This window comes from Ambystoma mexicanum, chromosome 8 (genome assembly GCF_040938575.1).
Source record: "Ambystoma mexicanum isolate Mex_15411 chromosome 8, UKY_AmexF1_1, whole genome shotgun sequence".
Lineage (NCBI taxonomy): Eukaryota > Metazoa > Chordata > Amphibia > Caudata > Ambystomatidae > Ambystoma > Ambystoma mexicanum.
The window spans coordinates 1,666,207,838-1,666,229,164 of record NC_090929.1 but is presented as its reverse complement, the minus strand read 5'-3'; the positions used below and the strand labels follow the sequence as shown (position 1 = coordinate 1,666,229,164).

At 48.0% G+C, this 21,327-nt stretch overlaps 1 protein-coding gene across 3 annotated transcripts in view; it reads left to right on the top strand.

Moving 5' to 3' along the window:
• Positions 1-21,327, top strand: part of MCMBP (minichromosome maintenance complex binding protein) — a 183,664-nt gene that overhangs the window by 53,357 nt on the left and 108,980 nt on the right. For all 3 annotated transcript variants that reach the window (XM_069611948.1, XM_069611947.1, XM_069611946.1), the window contains one exon: positions 19,016-19,057. In XM_069611948.1, coding sequence (XP_069468049.1) covers positions 19,016-19,057 — 42 coding nt within the window. The remainder of the gene's footprint in view (positions 1-19,015; positions 19,058-21,327) is intronic.

The following is a 21,327-nucleotide window of genomic DNA, read 5'->3' as shown; positions in this document are numbered from 1 at the left end:
TCCAAAAGGAAATTGCTAACGGAAAAAGTGATCCTGCCCCGCCAGTCTGGGAACACCTCTCTTTGATGTCCCCACCTTAAAACCTTATCGATCACCCTATCTGACATTGCATTTTTATTAAATGTTCTACGACCCAGTTGTCCAACTGAGAATGCCTTTTGTGGTGACGCAAAGTATCATTCTGAAGCTTTATTCCTTCCCATTACCAATCTTCCCAACCAGTCTTTACCCATATGTAGTCAACATGAGAATGAGAACCATGGACACTCCTGCTCCTCGACCACCCCTCTCCAGGCCTCTTGCAGCCCCAAGGCATCAGATTTATCCCACAGTGATTTGGAGGCCACTCCTCCCTTGTGGGAAGTCTCGTCGGAGGTCCTCGTGACCAGGCCTGGTGAAAGTCCCCCATCATTGTTTTTGCCTTTCGCAAACCCTTCCGGGGTAACAAGATCTTTCATGAAAGCCTCTTGGCCCATATTGGGGGCATAGATTGAAGCCACTGTGTAAACTTCCTGTGATGCTGGAAATGCCTTTAGGAGGGACAGGGCCTCCTGCTCCTTGTCCTACGACTTCTTTGTGTGTGTTCTCTGTTTTCTGCACATCACTTTCTTTTCCCTTGTACAGTATTTCATATATTTTGCATATCCTTTCCTTAGTTCGTTATTCATTAAGTACTTTGTAGCTGGTTCGGTTTTCAATATTGTCCATTTGGTCTACAGACCCAGTCATTACATGCTTTCACTCGATCAGAATCTTCCTTTGCCCACACCAAGCCCGTGGACCGCCCCAGCATGAGTGATCCCGCTGTCACTCAAAGGTGTGCGGCTGCTCCTCTAGGTGCTTTCACTTTCCTCTCTGCCTCTCGTTTGCTCCCCTCTCCTCCTTCGGGAGCTCCTGCCAAGCAGCGCTTGCCTCTTCCAAACCTTCATGCTCTGGTCAGTGTTGTATAGGAGACTTAGTTCAGGGTTCTGCAGTGCTCGAGGCCCCTTCTGGCCTCAGCGTCTTTCTTGCCCTGCTGCAACTGTTGGCGTCCTTTTCAACGTTCCCTCTCCTGCCTGCTCCACATCGGGTTGCTGCGTCCTCCTTCCCAGGTAGATCTGCCACTTTGTCGCTGATTTCTCCTTATGTGCACCTGTAGTCCCTCAATTGAATGCAGGTGCAAGTCCTTTGCCTGACCATAATTACTTTGACATGCTGGACCTTTTATAGGGGTGGTCCAGTCGTCTTCCTCGTCCCAGTACTAAAGTGGTGTGCACAGATGGAAGTTGCATTACTCCTATGTTAGGACAGTTTTTCTGAAGTCCAACTAAGGGTTTATTAAAACCATTCAATTGAGGCAGTACAAGACTCCACTCTTGCTGTACCACCTAAGTATATGGTAGCATAGACAGAGCAGCCAGGCTTATCTTAGGAGGGAGAGAGGGCTGTGGATTCAGTAAAAGTGAAATTGTAATACAAATGGCCAAAGAAACACTGAAACACTTTGTATTGTAAAAATAAAAGATTTATTTAAATACAAGTAGGCCCAGATAAATCTAGGGGTAAGTAAGCACGAAAACATTATATGAAATCACAGTATAAAAACACACTATATACTTGAAAGTAAACAGACCCAAGTATAGACCTTATTTGAAGTACCTAACAGTAGTTCTAGAGAAGTCAAAACCTTTTCATACACCTTCAGTATAGGTCAAGCCTATTCTTGGGGAGTAAAAACCAATGGTTACTTTTTACAATTACATTCAGTAATACAAGGGCAGTAGACCCTTCCAGTTGTATAATGATTCTCGGTACAAATCATGTAATCAGTCAACTGGACAATATACTTTTGGTGAAGTAGTGAAACACTTATTCTAGGTGCAGTAAAAACCTGTAACTATTTTTGTGATGAAACAGTTATACTGGGTGAATAAAAGCTAAGGATGTAATATACAATTACAGGTGCTTTTGAGATCAGTGAAACACAGATGGAGATAAGCAGTAACTCCTTGTAACTTTATTTTTGGATGGCACACAGCTAACACAAGGTAAGTAAAACCCACATACCTTTTTAACCTTACAATGAAGGGGAAAGTAAAACCCAGTGATGCACTTTGCTGAATAGCTATTCTAGGTAGGCAACAACCTAATGCAGACCTATTGGACAGGCTAGCAGCAAGTCAGGCGAGGCAAGACCCAGTTGGGGGCCACTCGTACAATTCTACTCAAAGGGCTAATCTGGTGATACCAACACTTTACTGTTGGCAAGAGGCACAATCTAATCACAGGAGAGTAAAATACCTTCACATCTACTTTCTATTAGACTGGCAAAACAGTTGCTAAGGAAAAAAAGATGTTAGCCATACTTTTAAGAATAGTGCATCACCCATTCAAGATCAGTAAGAACTTATGTAACTGTTCACTCTTAGAATTACAGTTACCAACCAACTCTTTACAAGTACATTACTTTTAAACTTTTCTTTTCTAGGCAGAAGTCCCAATCCCTTGAAAGTCTTTCCCTTTTTCTTGGAGCCATGAATGTTTAGTGGCAGAAGCGGGCGGGGGTGGTCACTAGGACTAGTGACCAACAGGCAGTGTCAGAATAGGTTATTTAGTAGCAAAAGTCAGAGTTCCTTAGGAAAACTGGGCAAACAGGTGAGTACTTTACTTTAGTTAGAAGAGGACCCAGGGGCTTCGCAGCAGTGGGATTTGTTGCACTGGATGAGAGGCCTCTCCATCACAGAAAACAACCCACAGCTACACAAAAATCCTAACCGGCTTACGGTAAGTACATATCCAAGTCAACATAGTACCTCCGCATTGAAGATTTTGCAGCAGGAGAACTTCAGAGTCTGCAGCCAAATACCCGGTCAATGGATTCTTTGTCGTGGAGACTGAAAACAAGACCTCAGAAGGGACTTTGCAGCAGGGATCGATGAAGAAGGCTCTAGGCAAGGTTTCCCTCGCGGCTTAATGCGGTTCTGCAGATTTGGCGCCTTTTCAAGGAGGCAGAAAATCGCGGTTGTATTCTCGTTGTTACAAAAGTGCAGCACTTTGGTGAGGGGACTTTTCGGACTCGATTAGTGTCTCAGGAGATCCACCAAGATGCCCACGAAGTTTCAGCGAGATTCGGAATTCGTTGGATTGTGCACCGCACGATGGGTTGAGGTACCAGGGTATTTGGGTATTGCAACAAAGCAAGGTCGCAGCAACGCGGGGGATGGCTCAAAATGCAGGTCTTCTTGAGCCTAGTCGGTCTCACCAAGCTCTGGGGGTTGGGGTTGTCGTTTCCAGAAGCCCCAGGTGGATTGGAAGTAAGGGCTACAGCAGGCTCCGGTTACACAGCAGGCTCTCAGGAAGCTGGAAATCGTCCCAGCCGCTATCCCTTCATCTTTGGTTTAAGTTCCAGTGGTCGACACATCTTCGGCTTCCAAGTTTGCAGTATTTATCAGGAATTTCAGCACAACCTCTGCATTATCTCCCCGTATTTTACAAGAATGGGCGGTCTGGTTGTCCAAGAAGGTCAGTCAGCCCCCCACTGGGATTTGTCCCCATTCAAACAAGGCGTAAAACAAAGGGCTGTGGAGTTTTGGACTCCCCTCTCACTTCCTGCTCTCACAGAAAGACTGGAGCCTGGGAGGGGAACAATCGCACAAAGGAATTTACCCCCCCCCCCCCCCACCCCCCACCCCCCCCCCCATTGGATGTCGGGGGGAAGGTACAAGAAACGACAAAACACTAAAATTGCGAAAAGACCGGGCCCATTTTGGTAAAAATGGATACCCTTGGTTCTCTTTACTGCAGCTGTGAACACAGCCTGCGGTAAAGGTGTACCAAATTAATACAAGGTTTCACTGCCACCAGCCATTGAAGGTAAGCTTGTCAATGTACCAGATTTGTTACAGATGTGAAAGGGGGTGCATTGCATCTCCCCAGCACTCCACATAAGGTGGGGTGTGCTGGTTTCACTAAATAAAATGTAAAAGGATCCAAAGATCCTTTCTTCCCTTGGGAACTGTAGTTCACTCAAGGTTAGCACAAGAAAGTTAAAAGGGGAGCCCCTAGGGCAACCCAGCAGCAACAGGCACTTATTGCCAATAAGCTGCTAAAGAGGATAACTTTAAAGAGACACTATGGAGAGTCTTAAAAATGACACCCAAGATTATGTGAGTGTGGAAAAAGGTTCCCACTCACTGAGGTATTAGGGAAAAATATCCCACTAGTGAAGCAAAAAGTTCAGGGGTTGAACCAGGAAAGGAAGATTTACCAGTGTTGTGCAAATCTTAACTAACATCCTAGTTACCTCTTTCTCCCCCCAGTCTTGAAGGGATATGAATATGGGACAGCGTGGGGGGGGGGGGATGGGGAGTGTGTGTGTATTGATACTATAATAACCTCCTACAAAGGCACAGTGAGAGTAGGCTGTATTCTGATAAGGGAATGGGGATACCATGCCTCACCTACCTTGCTTCCACTCCCAAGGACCCTCCAAGGTGATTTTACCGGCATAGCCACCCCCAGGGTCAGGATCAAAGGGTGATTGCCCTTCCCTGGCCAACTCAGAGGAATACCCAAGGGGAGTAGATGGGAGGATGCCCTTGGGTTCCTCACAGTATATAATGTGACCGCTGCTAGGACGTCCCTGGCTCTGCCCGCCAAACGGCCAATTCTGTGAACGCGGTCCAGGCCCATTTCATCCGGAGTTGTATCTCCTGGAATATCCCCGAAAATCATCTTGAACTGTTGCTTAAGTTCTTGGCCTGAAACATCCTCTGGAAGGTTTTTAATGCAAAGGTTGATCCTGTGCGACCTGTTCTCAGGCCCTCATTTGGAGTGCCAGGTTCTGCGTGGCGGCATTCAGCCTCTCAATTGCCTCACTGTTCCCGGAATCTGTTTCCACCTCTTCCAACCCCCCTTCCTAGGAGGTCCATCCGTTTCCCCCAGCTGGCCCACCTCTGTGCTAGTGTTGTGTTGAGATCTGACCACATCTTGGAAGGCTTTTGTAAGGGAGGACTATAGGTCTTTCAAATTATTATGCAGTTCTTGCTGTGAGGGGGCCACTCGAAACATCACCACTGCTGGTTCAGTTGACCCTGCCATAGCCTTCCCTGGTTTAAGGTTAGGTCTGGATTCACCTGGACTCCATATATTGGGAAGGGTGCCTTGTTGTTCCCCTGTATTGGCGTTCTGCTTTTGAGATTTGAGTCTGACATCCAGATGTCTACCAGGGGTCTGGGCCGCTCACACAGACCTGATTCAGTGCCCTTGGTGTATGTGATACTCTCTATCCTCATCAGAGCGTCCTCACAGACGCCACTAGACTGTATTTTCCCAGGGGGCAGGCATTTCCTCCAGACCGGTCAGGCACCTAAACCCCCCACCCCACCCCCTGCCTGGCGTCAACCCTGGATGTGCAGACTGTGTTGGTGGCCCTCTCAGGCCCCCAGAGATTGGGGGTGTGCCCTGGACTGCTGGTGACCTTGGCAAATCTTCCCTCCCGGTTGTTCTTGGGGTCTTGCAGCTGTCCACCCTGCAGAACTTCAGTGCCCCAGGCTCCTTACAGTCAGTGACTGTGGGGCAGGTATTAAATCCACCCTGTTGGGGACCAGTCATGGAGGGAGCGTACTCTCGCCTCCCCTTCCTGCTCCTGATTGGCAGCCGGGCCTTCCCCAGAGCGGCTCTCCAAGGGCGGGCTGCAAACCCTCTCCTGGTTATGGCAGATCAACCCTCTGATACATCACCTTAGGCATCTCCCAATGCTGCTGGGGCCTCTCCCAGTACCCTTGGCTTCACCTTTCATCAAGCAGTGGAATTGCCACACTTTCATCAGAGTTTATAGAGCCATCAGACACCATGATTATGCTGTTGTATAGATTTTATTTCTTAAGAAGGGTAGTGAGACAGTTCTTTTGACTCTTTAGGTGAGGTCAGAATCTTGGATTTGTTTGAGTAATGGACTTTTCAATTATGGGTTGAAAGGTCTTGATAGCAGCCACAGGTATTGGGGGCCTTTGTCAAGCCAGTCCCTGGTGAGTCTTCTGGCTGGGTGTTTTTTTAACTTCCTTAATGTTTCTGGAGCCGGGGTTTCTCTTTGTAGTTTCCCTTCCACCCCCAGGATTATTGGGCCCTTTAGTTTTGTCCTTCATAGTTACAAGTGGTTTTTGTGGGACTGGTGATGTACGTGAATTCTACATTTTCCGAAACTGTAAGATTGTTCTGATCAACCACTCTTTAAGAGGTGTCGTAAACTGGTTGTACCATGGGAAGGGGTAGCTCGTCATGTAGATTTTGGGATGGCAGGCTTATATGGACTCACATTAGGACTAAGCTTTGATTGTGTAAGAATGTAACCCTCAACAAGGGACACGTTTATGTTTGTAGCATTTAAAGTAGCCGCCTGCTCTCTAAAATAGTGAATATTTCCATAAAGTTTGACTAAGGAGTTCAGAACGATTTGACCTGCAAATATTGAGGCTTGTGCCATGGGTTATTTAATGATACGGCTGCATTGCAAATTTGGCTCTAAGTTGGACATGCCTTAGCAGGATAGTATGCAAATGAGCACGGTTCTATAGACTTTGGTGGGCGAACGCGACGACAGAGGACCCCACCACCCCCCACTGAGCGCAGTAAGGGGCAACTGGTGGGCTGGACCGGAAGTGGTCCTTGTTGCAAAACAATGAGGGAGATTTGGCCAAGAGGTCAGTCGAAAGGAAACCTGCATTTACTTTGTGAAAAATGAATTGTTCCATTCGGTCAGTGGGAGGGCAATTTGCTAAATCCAGCCCAGTATAGCGCGGGGTATTGTGCAATCATCTTGTCCTGGTTGTGCAAGATTACAGTTGTTGGATAGATTTGAGTCTATGGCCAGTAGTAGTTCATTGTCCGCACGTTTATTTGTATGTTCTGTACCATCAGTGATTTTTATTTTTTTGTGTAGATTTTGGGCTTCTCAATTGTAGACGGTGTCAGTCATCTTGAGAGTAAGTCTTTTGGTTAGTTAACTCTGCATAAGTGGACCTGAGGGGTTTGTATGGGAGAAGGGTGACCCCGGCAAGTGGTCCTGCTTCGCAGCCCACGCATTGTTCTTACCATGCCCTCTCACGGTCCAACCAAAGCTATAAAAAGTTGTAAATCGTATCCATCACTCACGGTTGGGTAGCGGGAGTACTGATGACAAACTGTTTAAATAAGGCAAGTGAGGGGGCCAACTCTGCTCACCCATGACAACGCAGACTGCAGTAGACTGCACTCTGCTATGCACGTCGGACCCCTGGGGTTTTGAATGCTTCTCCTGTTGCACAATCAAAAGCTGCCCTCAAACACGGGACGGCACCACAGCAATGCCTCCTCCGCTGTAGACGGCTCCCTGCTATGCACACTGTTGGTGCCATAGTGGGTCTGGGATGATATTTTAATGGTCACTGTGGAGTGATAGTTATTATTAGTAATGCTTAATCGATCTCTCACTGGCATTCAAATCGGTGGACCTAGTTCAGATCACTCCTCACTGGAGCAAATGTTTCAGATAAAGCGCCTAAATGGTTGCAATATTTGAATGTCGATCATGGCCAGGGAACCAGATGGGGCCATTTTTGTTCATGCTTTAAATCCACCCTTTGCGACCCACTGTTAAGCTGATGATCCTCTGGTTTACGTTGAAGCGAAGGCGCCTGAAGATGATTTCTAGTTGCATGAATAGTTGCTGAATGCCCCATATTGGACTCCAGCTAAATTGATATAAGCTGGAGCGCATACTTTTGGGTCCTAAACGTAGGTTAAATAATCTGCGGTCAGCCTTCCTCTACTGTTTTGCTGCGACCGTGGCCTTTGCTTGGGAAATCAAGAACCACAGTATTTGACATGTACATTTGGAGATGGCCTCTCAAATAGAGGTTGTGGTAAAGACATTTTTCAATGTCTGGCAGGAATTCTAAACGGAACTACGCCAATGCTCATGACACAGGTTTAACTGCGGTTTTCAACAAGTAGAAAATACTGCAGTGTACATCTTCTGGTTGTCTAAACGGGGCTGTTTCTTCATTAAGTGGATCCTTACACTGGCTTTGTTTGTCGCAGGACCTTTTTTAAAGATCTTATCTGGTATTTAAATGCCTTTATGGCCTTGCCCCAAGTACTTGTAATACAAGATCATTTGGTACAACCCAGTTCCAACTTTACAGCCCGAACACTTTCAACATTTAAAACTAGAGGCGACAGTAGATTTTCAAGTTTACTCGTGTGTGGAATAATCTTCCATTGGCAATTTGAACCATCAAACACTTTTGTCCCTTTCAAAGGCATTAAAGAACAACCTTTTCTGTTAATCCTACTTCTGTGGCCCCATAGTTGTTCAGCTCGGTTAACGTGCTATAGATTCCTCAAAATGAAATTGCCTTTGTGTGGCTGTTCCTTAGTCAATCTAATATAGTGTGTTCATTTCTCTAAACCCCCGCCCCCCACCCTGTCCAAGAGCTAACCTTTATTACTGGTCCACAGCTACCACAATGCCAACATGTTTCCGACATTCAATGTCTTTACACCACTTAATCATTCCTTTTCTGGTTGTCTGTCATTTTAAAGGGCTTACTGCATGTGGACCAGTGCCACTTTGATTTCTGAATATTGATTGACATTGGGGCGGCTAGGAGAGGAGTAACTCTGATGAAAGCTTCTGGGTGAAGGTTTGTGGTGATGCCACAAAAGCACTGCAGGACAGTGGAGGAAGCGAGTTTGGTATTGAAGATGTTGCTAGGACAGTTTTTTTTTTTCTGAAGTCTAACTAAGGGTTTAGTCAAAACCATTCAACTGAGGCAGTACAAGACTCCACTCTTAGTATAAGGCTGTACTACCTGAGTATTTGGCAGCGTAGACCGAGCAGCCAGGCTTATTTCAGGAGGGAGAGAGGGCTGTAGAATCAGTACAAGTGAAATTGTCATACCAATTGATCCAAAGAAACACTGAAACACTATGTAAAAATAAAGAATTTATTTAAATACAGGTAGGCCCAGATAAATCTATTGGTTAAGTAAGTACTAACACATTCTATGAAATCACAGTATAAAAACACAAAACTATACTTAAGTTCACAGACCCAAGTATAGACCTTATTTGGAACACTTAACAGTAGTTCAAGGGAAGTCGAAACCTTTTCATACACATTTAGTATAGGTCAAGCCTATTCTTGGGGAGTAAAAACCAATGGTTACTTTTTTACAATTACATTCAGTAATGCAAGGGCAGTAGACCCTTCCAGTTGTATAATGATTCTCAGTACAAATCACATAATTAATCAGTCAACTGGACAGTATACTTTTGCTGAATAGTGGAACACTTATTCTAGGTGCAGTAAAAACCTAGAACTACTTTTGCCATAACAGTTATACTAGGAAAGTAAACCCGAAGGATGTAATATACAATTACAGGTGCTTTTGAATTCGGGGAACCCCAGATTGAGGTAAGCAGTAAGTAACTCTTGTAACTTATTTTGGATAGCACACAGGTAACACAAGGTATGTAAAACCCACATACTTTGCTAACCTCACAAGGAAGGGGAAAATAAAACCCAAGGTCACACTTTACTGAATGACTCAGTTATTCTAGGTAGGCAACAACCTAATACAGACTTAAGGATCAGCTAACAGCAAGTCAGGGGAAGCAAGACCCAGTTAGGGAAACACTGCTACAATTCTCCTCAAAGGACTAATCTTGTGATAAAAACATTTAACTTTTGGGTAGAGGCACAACCTAATCACAGGAGAGTAAAATACCTTCACATCAACTTTCTACTAGACTGGCAAAACAGTGGCTAAGGAAGAAAATATGTTTACCATACTTTTAAGAATAGTGCATCACCCATTCAAGATCATTAAGAACTTTTGTAACTGTTCACTCTTAGAATTACAGTTACCAACCAACTCTTTACAAGTAAGTAACTTTTAAAACGGGCAGAAGTCCCAATGCTTTGACAGTCTTTCCCTTATTCTTGGAGCATGAGTGTTCTCAGTGGCAGAAGGGGGGTCACTAGGACTAGTGACGGGCAGTGTCAGAATAGGTTCTTTAGTAGCAAAAGTCAGCTTCCTTAGGAAGACTGGGCAAACAGGTTGAGTACTTCACTTTAGAGTTGGAAGAGGGTCCAGGGGCTTCGCAGAAGACACCCTAGCAGGATTCTAGCGGTGGGACTGGGTGCACTGGACGAGGGACATCCCAATCACAGAAAACGCGACATAACTACACAGAAATCCTAACAGACTTTTTTTTTTATTTAAATTTCTTTATTAACTTTTACAACAAAATATACACAGAAAATCAATGGTCGATCAATGCCACATGAGTACTTCAAAGGAACATAAAACAAATTCCCCCCTCCCTCCCCACCCATTTCTCCCGAGACCACAGTTAGAACTCCAATCTTTGTTTTAGACCATCGACGGACCTGGACTGTCAGAGCTTTCCGAAGCGCGCTCTCGCGCTGCTGGGTGGAGCAGCGGCACAGTTAATGCCACCCACCGGAGTAGTTCTTCACTAGATTCTAATCTCTGTACTTGGATTGCGGTTTCCCAAGCAGCAGTCTCGGCCGTTATCCATCTTTTGAGATCGGCCCACCAACTGGCTTCACTCGGGCCTCTTGCGCTTTTCCAGCTCATAGCTATACGTCTTTTCGCCGTTATGTATATTAAGTCCCTGAGCTTGTTGAGGGGTTTGTTTTTGCTGTTTCTCGTATAGCTACCCAATATGCAGGCTGCTGGGTCAAGAATGTCTATTACTATTTCAGCATGTGCTACCTTTTCCTTCACTTGGGCCCAGAACTTTTGAATAGAGGGACAACCCCAGAACATGTGGGTCATTCCGGCCTTTGGCGTATTGCATTTGGGGCATGTCTGAACTGTGGCTCCCCTGAACCTGGATATGGCTTCTGGTGTGAGGTAGGCTCTATTAGTAATGTAGAGTTGTATGAGCTGTAGGCGGGCATTCCTAGATATTTTTTTGTGGTAGTGGGTTATCTTTTCCCATGTTTTATCTTCAAACTCTCTACCCAGTTCGGTCTCCCATCTGTTCTTGCATTTGAGTTCGTTTGTGGTTGTGCCCTGCAGCAGCGCCTCATATAGTCTGGAGGTTTCGTGGCCTCCCTCAGCAGTGTCAAGCATGGACTCTACGGTCTCGTTTTCTATGAACTGATTTGCGGCTTCCGGCCATCTCTTCTTTATGGCTTGGAGTACTGCCCTGTGGAGCAGAAACTGGCCTGTGGGTAGGCCTGTAGATTCACTGAGGTCGATAAACGACATTAGTTCCTGTTCACTGGTGAGGTCTCCTAGCACCGCCACCCCCCAAGGTTCCCATAGGGTGCGTATTTCCTTGTGTCCCCACGGGTGTTTGGCCATGATTGCGGCGATGGGAATCTGCGGGGAGAACGGGTCCGCCGACCCCACTTTTACGCAGGCACGCCTCCAGAGCTGGGTCCCCAGTTTAACTAGATAAGGGTAATGCCCTAGTGTCTCCCTTCCAACCCACAATGTGTCCCTAAGTAGCAAGGTAGGCAGGGCTGGCTGGAGAAGTCGGGTGTCAATGGTGGTTTCGTCGGCCATCCATTGTGTCACGTGTCTAAGCTGGCTGGCCAAGTAATACAGCTCGAAATTAGGGACCTTCAGCCCCCCCCTCTCATAGGGTCTTTGGAGATTTTCAAGCGCTACTCTGTGCCTACTCCCCTGCCAGAGGAATCTTCTACAAAGTTTGTTCAGGTCTCTGAAAAAGGAGGGGGAAATGTTGAAGGGAACGTTGGTGAAGAAATGCAGTAGACGTGGGTTGCGGTGTATGGTGACACCAAGGTATCTGAAGGAAGTCGGCTGCCATTTAAGGTCTAGTGGGGGTAGGGATCCCAGTTCGTCCCTGTGTAAAGCAGCCAAGGGGTAGAGACATGATTTTTCCTTGTTGATCCTAATGCCCGTGAGTTTATGAAAACATTCTAGGGTCTCTAGTATGTAGGGCAGGAGGTGCTCTGGATTGTGAAGGTATAGCAGCATGTCGTCTGCGTACATGGACACAAGATGAGTCACCCCATCCAGTTCAATGCCACCGTCACCATATTCTTGTCGGAGATACGCTGCTACCGGCTCAGCCGCAATAATATAGAGCATAGGGGACAGTGGACATCCTTGTCGGGTGCCTCTGTGGAGGGGCCATTTATCAGAATACGTCCTGTTGGTGCGCACTCTGGCGGTGGGGCAGGCGTAGACCAATTGGGTCCATTTCAGGAAGGCGGGCCCGATCCCCATTTTGCCCATAGTAGCATACAACCACTCCCATCTCACCGAATCGAAGGCTTTGGTGGCGTCCAATGACGCCACCGCGTATTTTCGGGGGTTATGCTCAGTGGCGTATATGATGTGGTGCAACCTACGCAGGTTTTCGGTAATAGAGCGCCCCGGTACGTAGCCAGTCTGGTCTTTGTGGATCAGCTGGGGGATCGCTCTGCGCAGCCTATTCGCAAGAAGTGCTGTTAAAATTTTGCAGTCCACATTTAGCATAGAAAGTGGTCTATAAGACCCGCAGTCTGTTCCATCCTTCCCAGGTTTTAGCAAAGGGATTATTATGGCCTCCCTCATGGAGTCAGGGAGGGTGCCACGCTCATATGCCTCATTGAACACCCGTGCTAGCATTGGGGCGAGGGCGTCGTCATATGTCTTATAAAATTCCCCTGGCATGCCATCTGCGCCTGGCGCTTTTCCGGTTGGTAAGGATCTGATTATGGCTAACACCTCATCTGGGGTAATTGGCTCCTCTAGGGCCTCGGCCGTCTGGGCATCTAGTGAAGGTAGCACTATGCTGCTCAGGGCATCCTCTATTTCAGTGTCGGTGGGGGGCGGGGATTTGGAGTAGAGTTCTCGGTAGAACTCGGAGAAGACCAAGTTAATCTCTTCTTGGGTATGTGCAGTGGTGCCATCTGGTCTGAGTATGGAGCAAATGGGTGACCTGGGGACTTCTCTTTTGTAGAGCCAAGCTAATAGTTTACCAGGTTTGTCCCCCAGTGCGTGCGTTCTTTCGGAATATTTAGCGAAGCTCAGTTTTCCCAGCGACTCCCAGTGAGCCAGGCAGGCCTGTCTCAATTCAGTAATTTTCTGTATATGTTCCGGGGTCGAGTCTGCCCCACCCTCCAGCACCCTCAGTTCTCTTTCAGCGCCCACTAGGGAGGTTGTGATGGACTTCAGGGTACCCCCAATTGTGGCAATCATCTCACCTCTCATAACCACTTTATAAGCCTCCCAAGCTGTTCCGATGTAGTCCACGCTATCTAAGTTGCTATGCCAGTACTCCTCTGTGCTGTCTCTTATATGTTCTCTAAAGGCTGTGTCCAATAAGGCCTCCGCTCTAAGTCTCCACGTGGGAACTGGGGGTCTAGGGGGGTATACCTCCCAGGTGGCTTGCATGGGAGAGTGGTCTGACAGCACCCTGGGCAGGTAACGTGCATCCCCAAACCTATCAAGCTGCCCCTGGCTTATTAAGATATAGTCCAATCTGGTGTGGACCTTGTGAGGTGGGGAGAAAAAGGAATATTCTCTTTCCTCCGGGTTCCGCTCCCTCCACAGGTCACATAGTGCCAGTTGGGTTATTAGTTTAGAGAGTACTTTGGCTGGGGGGGAAGGGCGGGAGTGCTTAGTCGGACCTGTGCTTCAGGGGGTCCAACATGCAATTGGGATCGCCCTCTCAAATCACTGTGCAGTCTACATAGGGGCCAATCCTAGAATAAAGGGAGTGGAAGAATGCTGTGGCGTCATGGTTAGGTGCATACGTGCTAATCGGACATATCTCCCTCCCTTCCACGGTCCCCTGTACCAGTGCCATCCTACCTTCGTTGTCTGTCTTGGTGTTCCCTACTTTAAAAGGAATGGATGGATCTATCCATATCAGGACCCCTCTAGCGTATGAAGAGTAGGGGGATCCAATTAGGGTTCCACGCCATATTTTGGCCATAGCCTCTTGTCTGTCCTTTGTTAAATGTGTTTCCTGTAGCATGGCGATTCCCACCTTGCATCTGCGCAGGTAGGTGTATATCCGGCGTTGCTTAACAAAGCTATTCAAGCCCCTGACGTTCCACGTTAAAACGTTAATGCTTCCAGCCATGGGTGTCATGGTATCTGTAGATAGTCCTTTGCTCGGGCCCAGGCCTTACAAATGATATTACTGTTAAGAAGTGTTCCTGTGGTCTCGGTGTGGTCAAACTAAAGGTCCCAACATGGGCTTCACCCCCTCGTGTCCCCTGCCTCATTGTATTCAAGACTTTTGTAACAACGGGTCCCCAAACATGACCCCTTAACTGCGAGATCCCAGAACATAGAACCATTAAACTTTTAACCAATAAAAACTGTCTAGTGGGGTTACCCCCCTCTGACTATCCCGTTTCCGCTCCGTTTGACCTAGGTCTACAGGTGCCCTACGGGTGGGTTAGTCACCCAAAAGAGTTACTGGGGAAAAAAGAAAGGTTGGCTCAACAGGTTAATGTGTCGCCGTTGGTCTTCAGTATGGCTCCGGTTGATTCCGTGTTGCCGCGTTTAGAGTGTCATGCAGTGTGTCGTCGTCGACAGGTTTAGGGCCAGTGTGGCCGTGGTCAGGGCTCCGACCGGCGTGGTCGACGCTGTCCGATCTCAATGTCCGGAATTTGTTCCCTGTCCATCCACTCACATACTTCCGCAGGTGTATCGAAAAAATGGGCTTTATTGTTGACTAGGACCTTCAGTCTGGCGGGATATAGGAGCATGTACCGCAGGCCTGCGTTTTTCAATCTAACTTTGGTGTGAATGAATTGGGCTCTGCTCCTTTGAACCTGGAGGGTGTAGTCCGGGTAGATGGCGATTTTCACTGAGTTCCTGATTATGCTGCCGCCCGACCTGGAAAAAGCAAGGATCGTTTCTCTGTCCCTGTAATTAAGTACCTTGGCAATTATCGGCCTGGGTGGGTTTCCAGGTGGTGGCCTCTTGGCGAGGGATCTGTGGGCCCTTTCAATGGTGAATCCTTGGGACAAGTTACCAGCTCCAATTTCCTGGATCAAGAGGTTCTCCACATAGTTGGTGGGGTCGTTCCCTTCGATTCCCTCCGGCATGCCGATGAGTCTGATGTTGTTTCGGCGTGCGCGCCCCTCCGCCTCATCTGCCCTGTCTTCTAAATTCTTAACTTTCTGAGTTAGAATGTCCACCTCTTTGAGGAGCAGCGTCTTTGCCTCCGTGTTTTCCTTAACTTGAGTCTCTAGCGCTTCGGTTCTGCCCGCTATGGATCGTACATCCTGCCTTAGCAAGTTTAAGTCTATAGCAACTGCGTCGATTTTACTCTCCATCGTTTTTTGTAACGTCATGATGGCTTCCAGCAGCTGGGAGTTAGCGGGTTCGAGGGGCCCGTTGCTCGCCGCTGCTCCATGGTCAGGAGCGGCATCCGCCCCCGCAGCCCCCGTGGTAGCGTAGGTCTCCATTGTTGTTTGCCTCTGTTTGTTCCTGGGCCCTTTGGTGGCCATAGCCTCGCATAAGCCTTCGCGCCTGCTGCCCATGAGGTGTTGACCGAAGTGGAGAGTCTCCGGGGTTATCAAGGGGTCTTCTGGGGTGGTCGCTCGAGTAGGGTGTTTAAGTATGTCAGTCACTTGCCCCGACTCCCAGCCAGGGGCTGCGCCCGTATTCGGCTTGTGTAGAGCGAAGGGCCTCCCCGTCCTATCTAGAACTTCTGCACCACGAAGTCCGGGCCCCCTCGCCCCTTTCGCCCCCTCCTTACTTCTTGGTGGGGTATTTCACCGATGTCCAACAGCTGCGGGTAGGTTGCGACTTGCCGCAGGCGAGGATCAGCCCGGCGAGGCAGGCCGCTTCTTCTCTTGCGTCGGGACCGCCACACGCGCTGCCTCCTCTGGCCTCTCCAGTTCTCCGCCGCCCGGGTCGCACAACCCAGGACCGGTCCAGAGCCACGCACCTCCAGCGATCCCCGCCGCAGCTCGCCTGCTCCTTATCAAGCGTGCTCCGATCTCAGCGGAGCTCGTTGGGTTCAAGCCTCCTGGTGTTCAGGCCGATCAGTGCCGATCACCGCCGCCATTTTGCGCGCCGGATCGCTTCGCCGGGCCCGCAGTGTTTCTCTTCGGCGGAGTCCTCCAGACGTCCGAAACCTCGGCAGACTGCGCTTCCAGCCGACCCCTGCCTCTGGCGTGAAAATCAGGAGTGGTTGCTGCGGCAAAATGTTGGTTTAGCGGCCAAATGTTGGGCACATCGCTGGAGCCGACTGAAGACGCGTCCTTCTTACATGGCGGTTAGCCACGCCCCCCGAAATCCTAACAGACTTAAGGTAAGTACATACCCAAGCCAACACAGTACCTCAGCATTGAAGAAGCTTTTGCAGCAGGAGAACTTCAGGGTCTGCAGCCAAATACCCGGTCAATGGATTCCTTGTCGTGGAGACTGAAAACAAGACCTCAGAAGGGACTTTGCAGTAGGGATCGATGAAGGCTCTAGGCAAAGTTTCCCTTGCGGCCGAATGCGCTTTTGCGGTTTTGGCGCATTTTCAAGGAGCACAGAAGACAGAAAATCGCGGTCCAGCACTCTTGTGAGGGGACTTTTCAGACTCTAGTCATGTCTCTGGAGATCGTGGGCATCCTGATGGAAGCTTCCGCGAGATTCAGAATTCGGAAGACTGTGCACCGCCCGATGGCTTGAGGTCCAAGGGTATTGGGGTATTGCAACAACGCAAGGTCGCAGCAACGTGTGGGATGGCTCAAAATGCAGGTCTCCTTGAGTCTAGTGGGTCTCACCAGGCTCTGGGTCGGGGCATCGTTTTCGGAGGGCTCAGGTCAATTGGAAGGAAGGGCTGCAGCAGGCTCTGGTTAAACGGGCTCTCCGGTCGCTGGAAATCGTTTTTGCCGATTTTTCCTTTGTCATCCTCTTCGGTTTAAGTTCCAGTGGTCGACATAGCTTCAGCTTCCAGGTTTGCAATATTTATCAGGAATTACAGCACAATGCATTCTCTCCCCGCATTTTACAAAAAGGGGCGGTCTGGTTGTCCAATCAGGATAGCCAGCCCCCACTGGGATTTGACCCCATTCAAGCAAGGCGTAAGACAAAGGGCTGGGGCGTTTTGGACTCCTCCCTCACTTCTTGCTCTCATAGAAAGACTGGAGCCTGGGCGGGGAGTCCCACCGAAAACAAAAATCACACAAAGGAACTACCCGCCCTGGATGTTGGGGGAAGGAACAAGAAACGACAAACAATAAAATGGCAAAAAAAAGAAGGGGGGGGGCATTTTGGTAAAAATTGACACCTTTAGGTCCCTTTACTGCAGCTATGCAGGTGCACCATATTAATACAAGGTATCACTGCCACCAGCCATTGAAGGTAAAGTTGTCACTGTAACAGAATTGTTAGTTTTAGTGTGAAAGGGGATACATTGCATCTCCCAAGCACTCCACGTAAGGTGGGGTGTGCTGGCTTCACAGAATAAAATGTAAAAGGGATACTAAGATCCTTTTTACTCTTGGGAACTGTAGTTCACTCAAGGTTAGCACAAGAAAGTTAAAAGGGGGGGGGGGGGCTCTAGGGCAACCCAGCAACAGCAGGCACTTATTGCCAATAAGTTGTTAAGGAGGATAATTTTTTAAAAAGACATTATGGAGCGCCTTAAAAATGACAACCATAAAGAGTTAAAGATTATGTGAGTGTGGAAGAAGGTTCCCACTCACTGAGGTATTAATGAACAATATCCCACCAATAAAGCAAAGTTCTGGGGTTGGACTAGGAAAGGAAGATTTATCAGTTCTGTGCAAATCTTACCTAACAGATGTTTAAGTGGATTCGTATATGGCCAGACAGAGCACAGTCATCCAGCGCAGAGACCACCTTGGCAGTGGGCTTTTTAGCGCTTTACAAAAGCCTGGAATTAATATTGTGCATACCTTTTGAGCAATAGGAGGGCGGGGGGAGGATAGGGGGGGATGGACGGGGGTGGGGGAAGGGGGGGTGGATGGGTGGGGGGGGGTGAGGGAAGGGGGGGTCAGTGAGGGGGAAAGGGTGGGGGCGGTGGGTGCGATGAGGCTGTTCTTTCAGGACAGCCAACCTCCCAGTCAGAACTGGATCCAGGCAGGCATACCACAAAACCAGGAACAGCATAGTTTTGGACTCTTCCCCTGCTTCCTCTCCTCGCAGACACACTGGAGCCTTGGCAGGCTACACAAGGGGATCCCGCTGAAGACAAAAGTCAGACTAGGACCTCCCTCACCCAGGATGGCAGAAGGACCAAGAAAGAACAAGCACTTGAAAAATGGTGAATAAAAGAATGACCCTTCTGTGTGTAACAGCAGTTGTGGAGACAGCCTGTGAGCAATAGTCATTGGAACATCCACTGCCACCCACCAGAATTGTATCCTTGTCACTAACAAAAGTTGCAGGAGCAGTGAGAAAGGGGATACCAGGTAACCTCTCAGCACTCAACATAGGGTGTTGTGTGCTGATCCCACAAAAGGAAAAGTTGAGAAGGGTTCCGCTAACCTTGACAACAGTAGTTCTTAACCAAAATAAAAGAATATAACAAGGAAAGCCTAATGGTCTCCCAGCAACACTGCACAAAGGGTGCTGTGTGCTGCAAAAGGGAACACAATGGACGAAAGCAAAACCTCGCAAATTAAAACCAAAGCAGAATGAACGTGGTTCCCAGGGTCGGAGCAAAAAGATTGAATGAGGGGGACAAAGGCTCCCCCAGCCCCCCCCTCCCCCCCCAATTCAGGAGAAAGGGAAAATGGTCCAGAGGTCCAGTAAAACAGGATTTCCGGGAGTGAGGGGGGGGGGGGTCTCACAGGTAGAAGGAATTTGGCATAAACCTCTCCTTAAAAGGTTCCAATAATAGTTGTGCTAACCTCCTGGTAAGAGGTTTGTGCTAGTCCTCATTGACTAATGGGAAGGCAATGCTCTAACATGTCAGATCTGTAGTGGAATGTTGTCGCCTATCTGCTTGCCTTAGTGGGACTATGACTGAAAATGGAACTTCAACCAGTTTCTCGTTCTAACTATCTTTTTTTTGTCCCCAGGTTCTACATTTTGGTAAATACAGAGAGGTGGCAGATTGTGGGGTGAGTACAAGACTGAAATCGATTTGACCACTGTTAATTAACTTACAATTGTGCATGACTTGAGGTGTTGGTGTAGTCTACAGGGATGAGCAGATTTCAAACCGCTGGTCACTACGTTTTATTTGCTTAAGAGACGGGTGTGTATAATGTGTTAACTCTCACTGCTTCACTAATCCAGAGGCATGCCCTTCTCTTCCATTGTTCCATGACAAAGGCTGGCCCGCACAGCTTGGGGGTCATTGTTAGGGAAATTTTTCACAGTTCTGAATCTTCGTGACCTGTGTCAACCCCAGAACATTTTGCTTGGACTTGGTAATTATTTTAACTTGTCTCTAGGTGAGTGGTAATCTTTCCCCTCACTTTTTCGTTATGGCTGACCTTTTTGTCTCTCTATAGTGTGTGATTGGAGAGAGTTTCCTATAACATTGTACTGACTGTAATATACTATGGCAGCAGACATCATTTTAAATGCAGTGGCTTCTTTTAATTCTCTTATTTCCTGGGTGAACTACTGTTCCCAAGAGGTAAAGTGGGGTTCCCAACCCCTTTACATGGATTTAAGTGAGCCAGCACACCCACCTTTTGTGGAATGCTGGGGCGATACAATGTATCCCCTTTCTTACTTGCCTGGTAACATTTTGGTTACAATTGCAAGTTTACTTGAATAGCTGTGGGCAGTGGTTTTACCTTAGTAACTTATTACTCCCAGGCTGTTAGCCTCGGTAATGCACAGAAGGGCCACCATTCTGCTAGAATGGTGGGCTACTTTTTTTGCCATTTCTTGTTTGCTTGTTGTTTGAGTTCTTAACCTGCCATTTTAGGCAGGAACAACCTTGGTGGAAGTTTTGTTTTCGGCTGGAATCCTTTGTATTCCATCCATGCCTAGGCTCCAGAGTGTCTGAGAAGGCAGGAAGTGAGGGAGGAGTGCCCAACTCTGCAGCCCTTTTGTCTTTCACCTTGCCTGAAGAGAACCAGTTCCCAATGGGGTGGGAGGGGGCGCTGGCTGTCCTCTTTGGACAGTTTGATCACCATTTCTGTAAACTGCAGGGAGAGTTTGCAGAAGTTGGAGCCACCACGGCCTAGGGTGACGGGCGATTTTCAATGGATGAACAAAATAGGCCCAGCACAGCTTCCGTTCATGCGAGAAGGCTAATAATGGGGCAATCAGACATTTTATACCATGAAAATCCTCTTGAGTGCCTAGGATTCACTCTTAGCGGCCACTGCTACAGGGAGGTAGCCCAGGAGACAGCTGGTCAGTCCACCGGAGATCCGAGCAGAGATGCAGGGCTTCACTGGAGTCTATACTGGTCAGCTTCAGAGGATGTCCTGGGGCTGTACTTCTTCATAGATGTCTTTGCTCCTACAATGATCTGTTGAATGGCTGAAGGAGCCCTTCTTTTACACCAGATTTGGGCTGGGTGCATGCCCAACTCCACGAATGGTAAGGATCTGTACCATTCAAACTGGCAATTGCTATCCAATATTAGCCATTGGCCACATCATTTGCCCAGCAACAGACATTCAGGCACCTGACTGTACTGGAACAGACCTTTCCTGACCATTTGCGGTCAGTCCAAAAGTGCATGAGTAAAATTACTAAAACACAGTAGTAAAAGAACTGTTGCCACCAGCTCGTCCTAGGCACAATTTTAAAACCAAAAAGCCATTACAGAAAAAGATAAGGATATTGATATTTTATTTGTATCGCGCTCATACACGTGTTTCAGAGCGCAGCAAGGCAAGGGAGGGGGGAAAAAAGGGAGAACAAAAACAACCAACTTACTAGGCCCAGTGACATTGAGAATGCGCAATTGCATGGGAGAGGGAATGGCGGGCTACAGGGATAAAGTGGAAAGCGTTGAGCATATGAATGAAAAACAACAAATGGTAGTGCAGCCAGCAAGTGCTAGGTAAAAGGTACAGACTTTTGGGGGGGGGGGTGGTCATATAAGTGCAGGGAAAGGGGGGACTGTAGTGTTACAGATACAAGACCCAAAGTGCAAGGGTTGCCAGGAGGCAGTGCAGAAGTGTGGCAGGAAGGGCAAGTACCTGGGCCCGGAATCGGAGGGTAACCCAATGCATGATACTTAAGCAGAACAGATCAACCGGGGAGAGGAGGAGAGAAGACGAGAAGGTGAAAGCAAAAATAAAGGGCTTGAGGTGCTTCTGGAACCGGAGATGATTCTCCTCAAGTTTCAGAGTGGCAGGGAGGATGTTCCAGAGGGAGGCCCCAGCCGAAGACAGAGATCTACCCCAGCACACTCCTT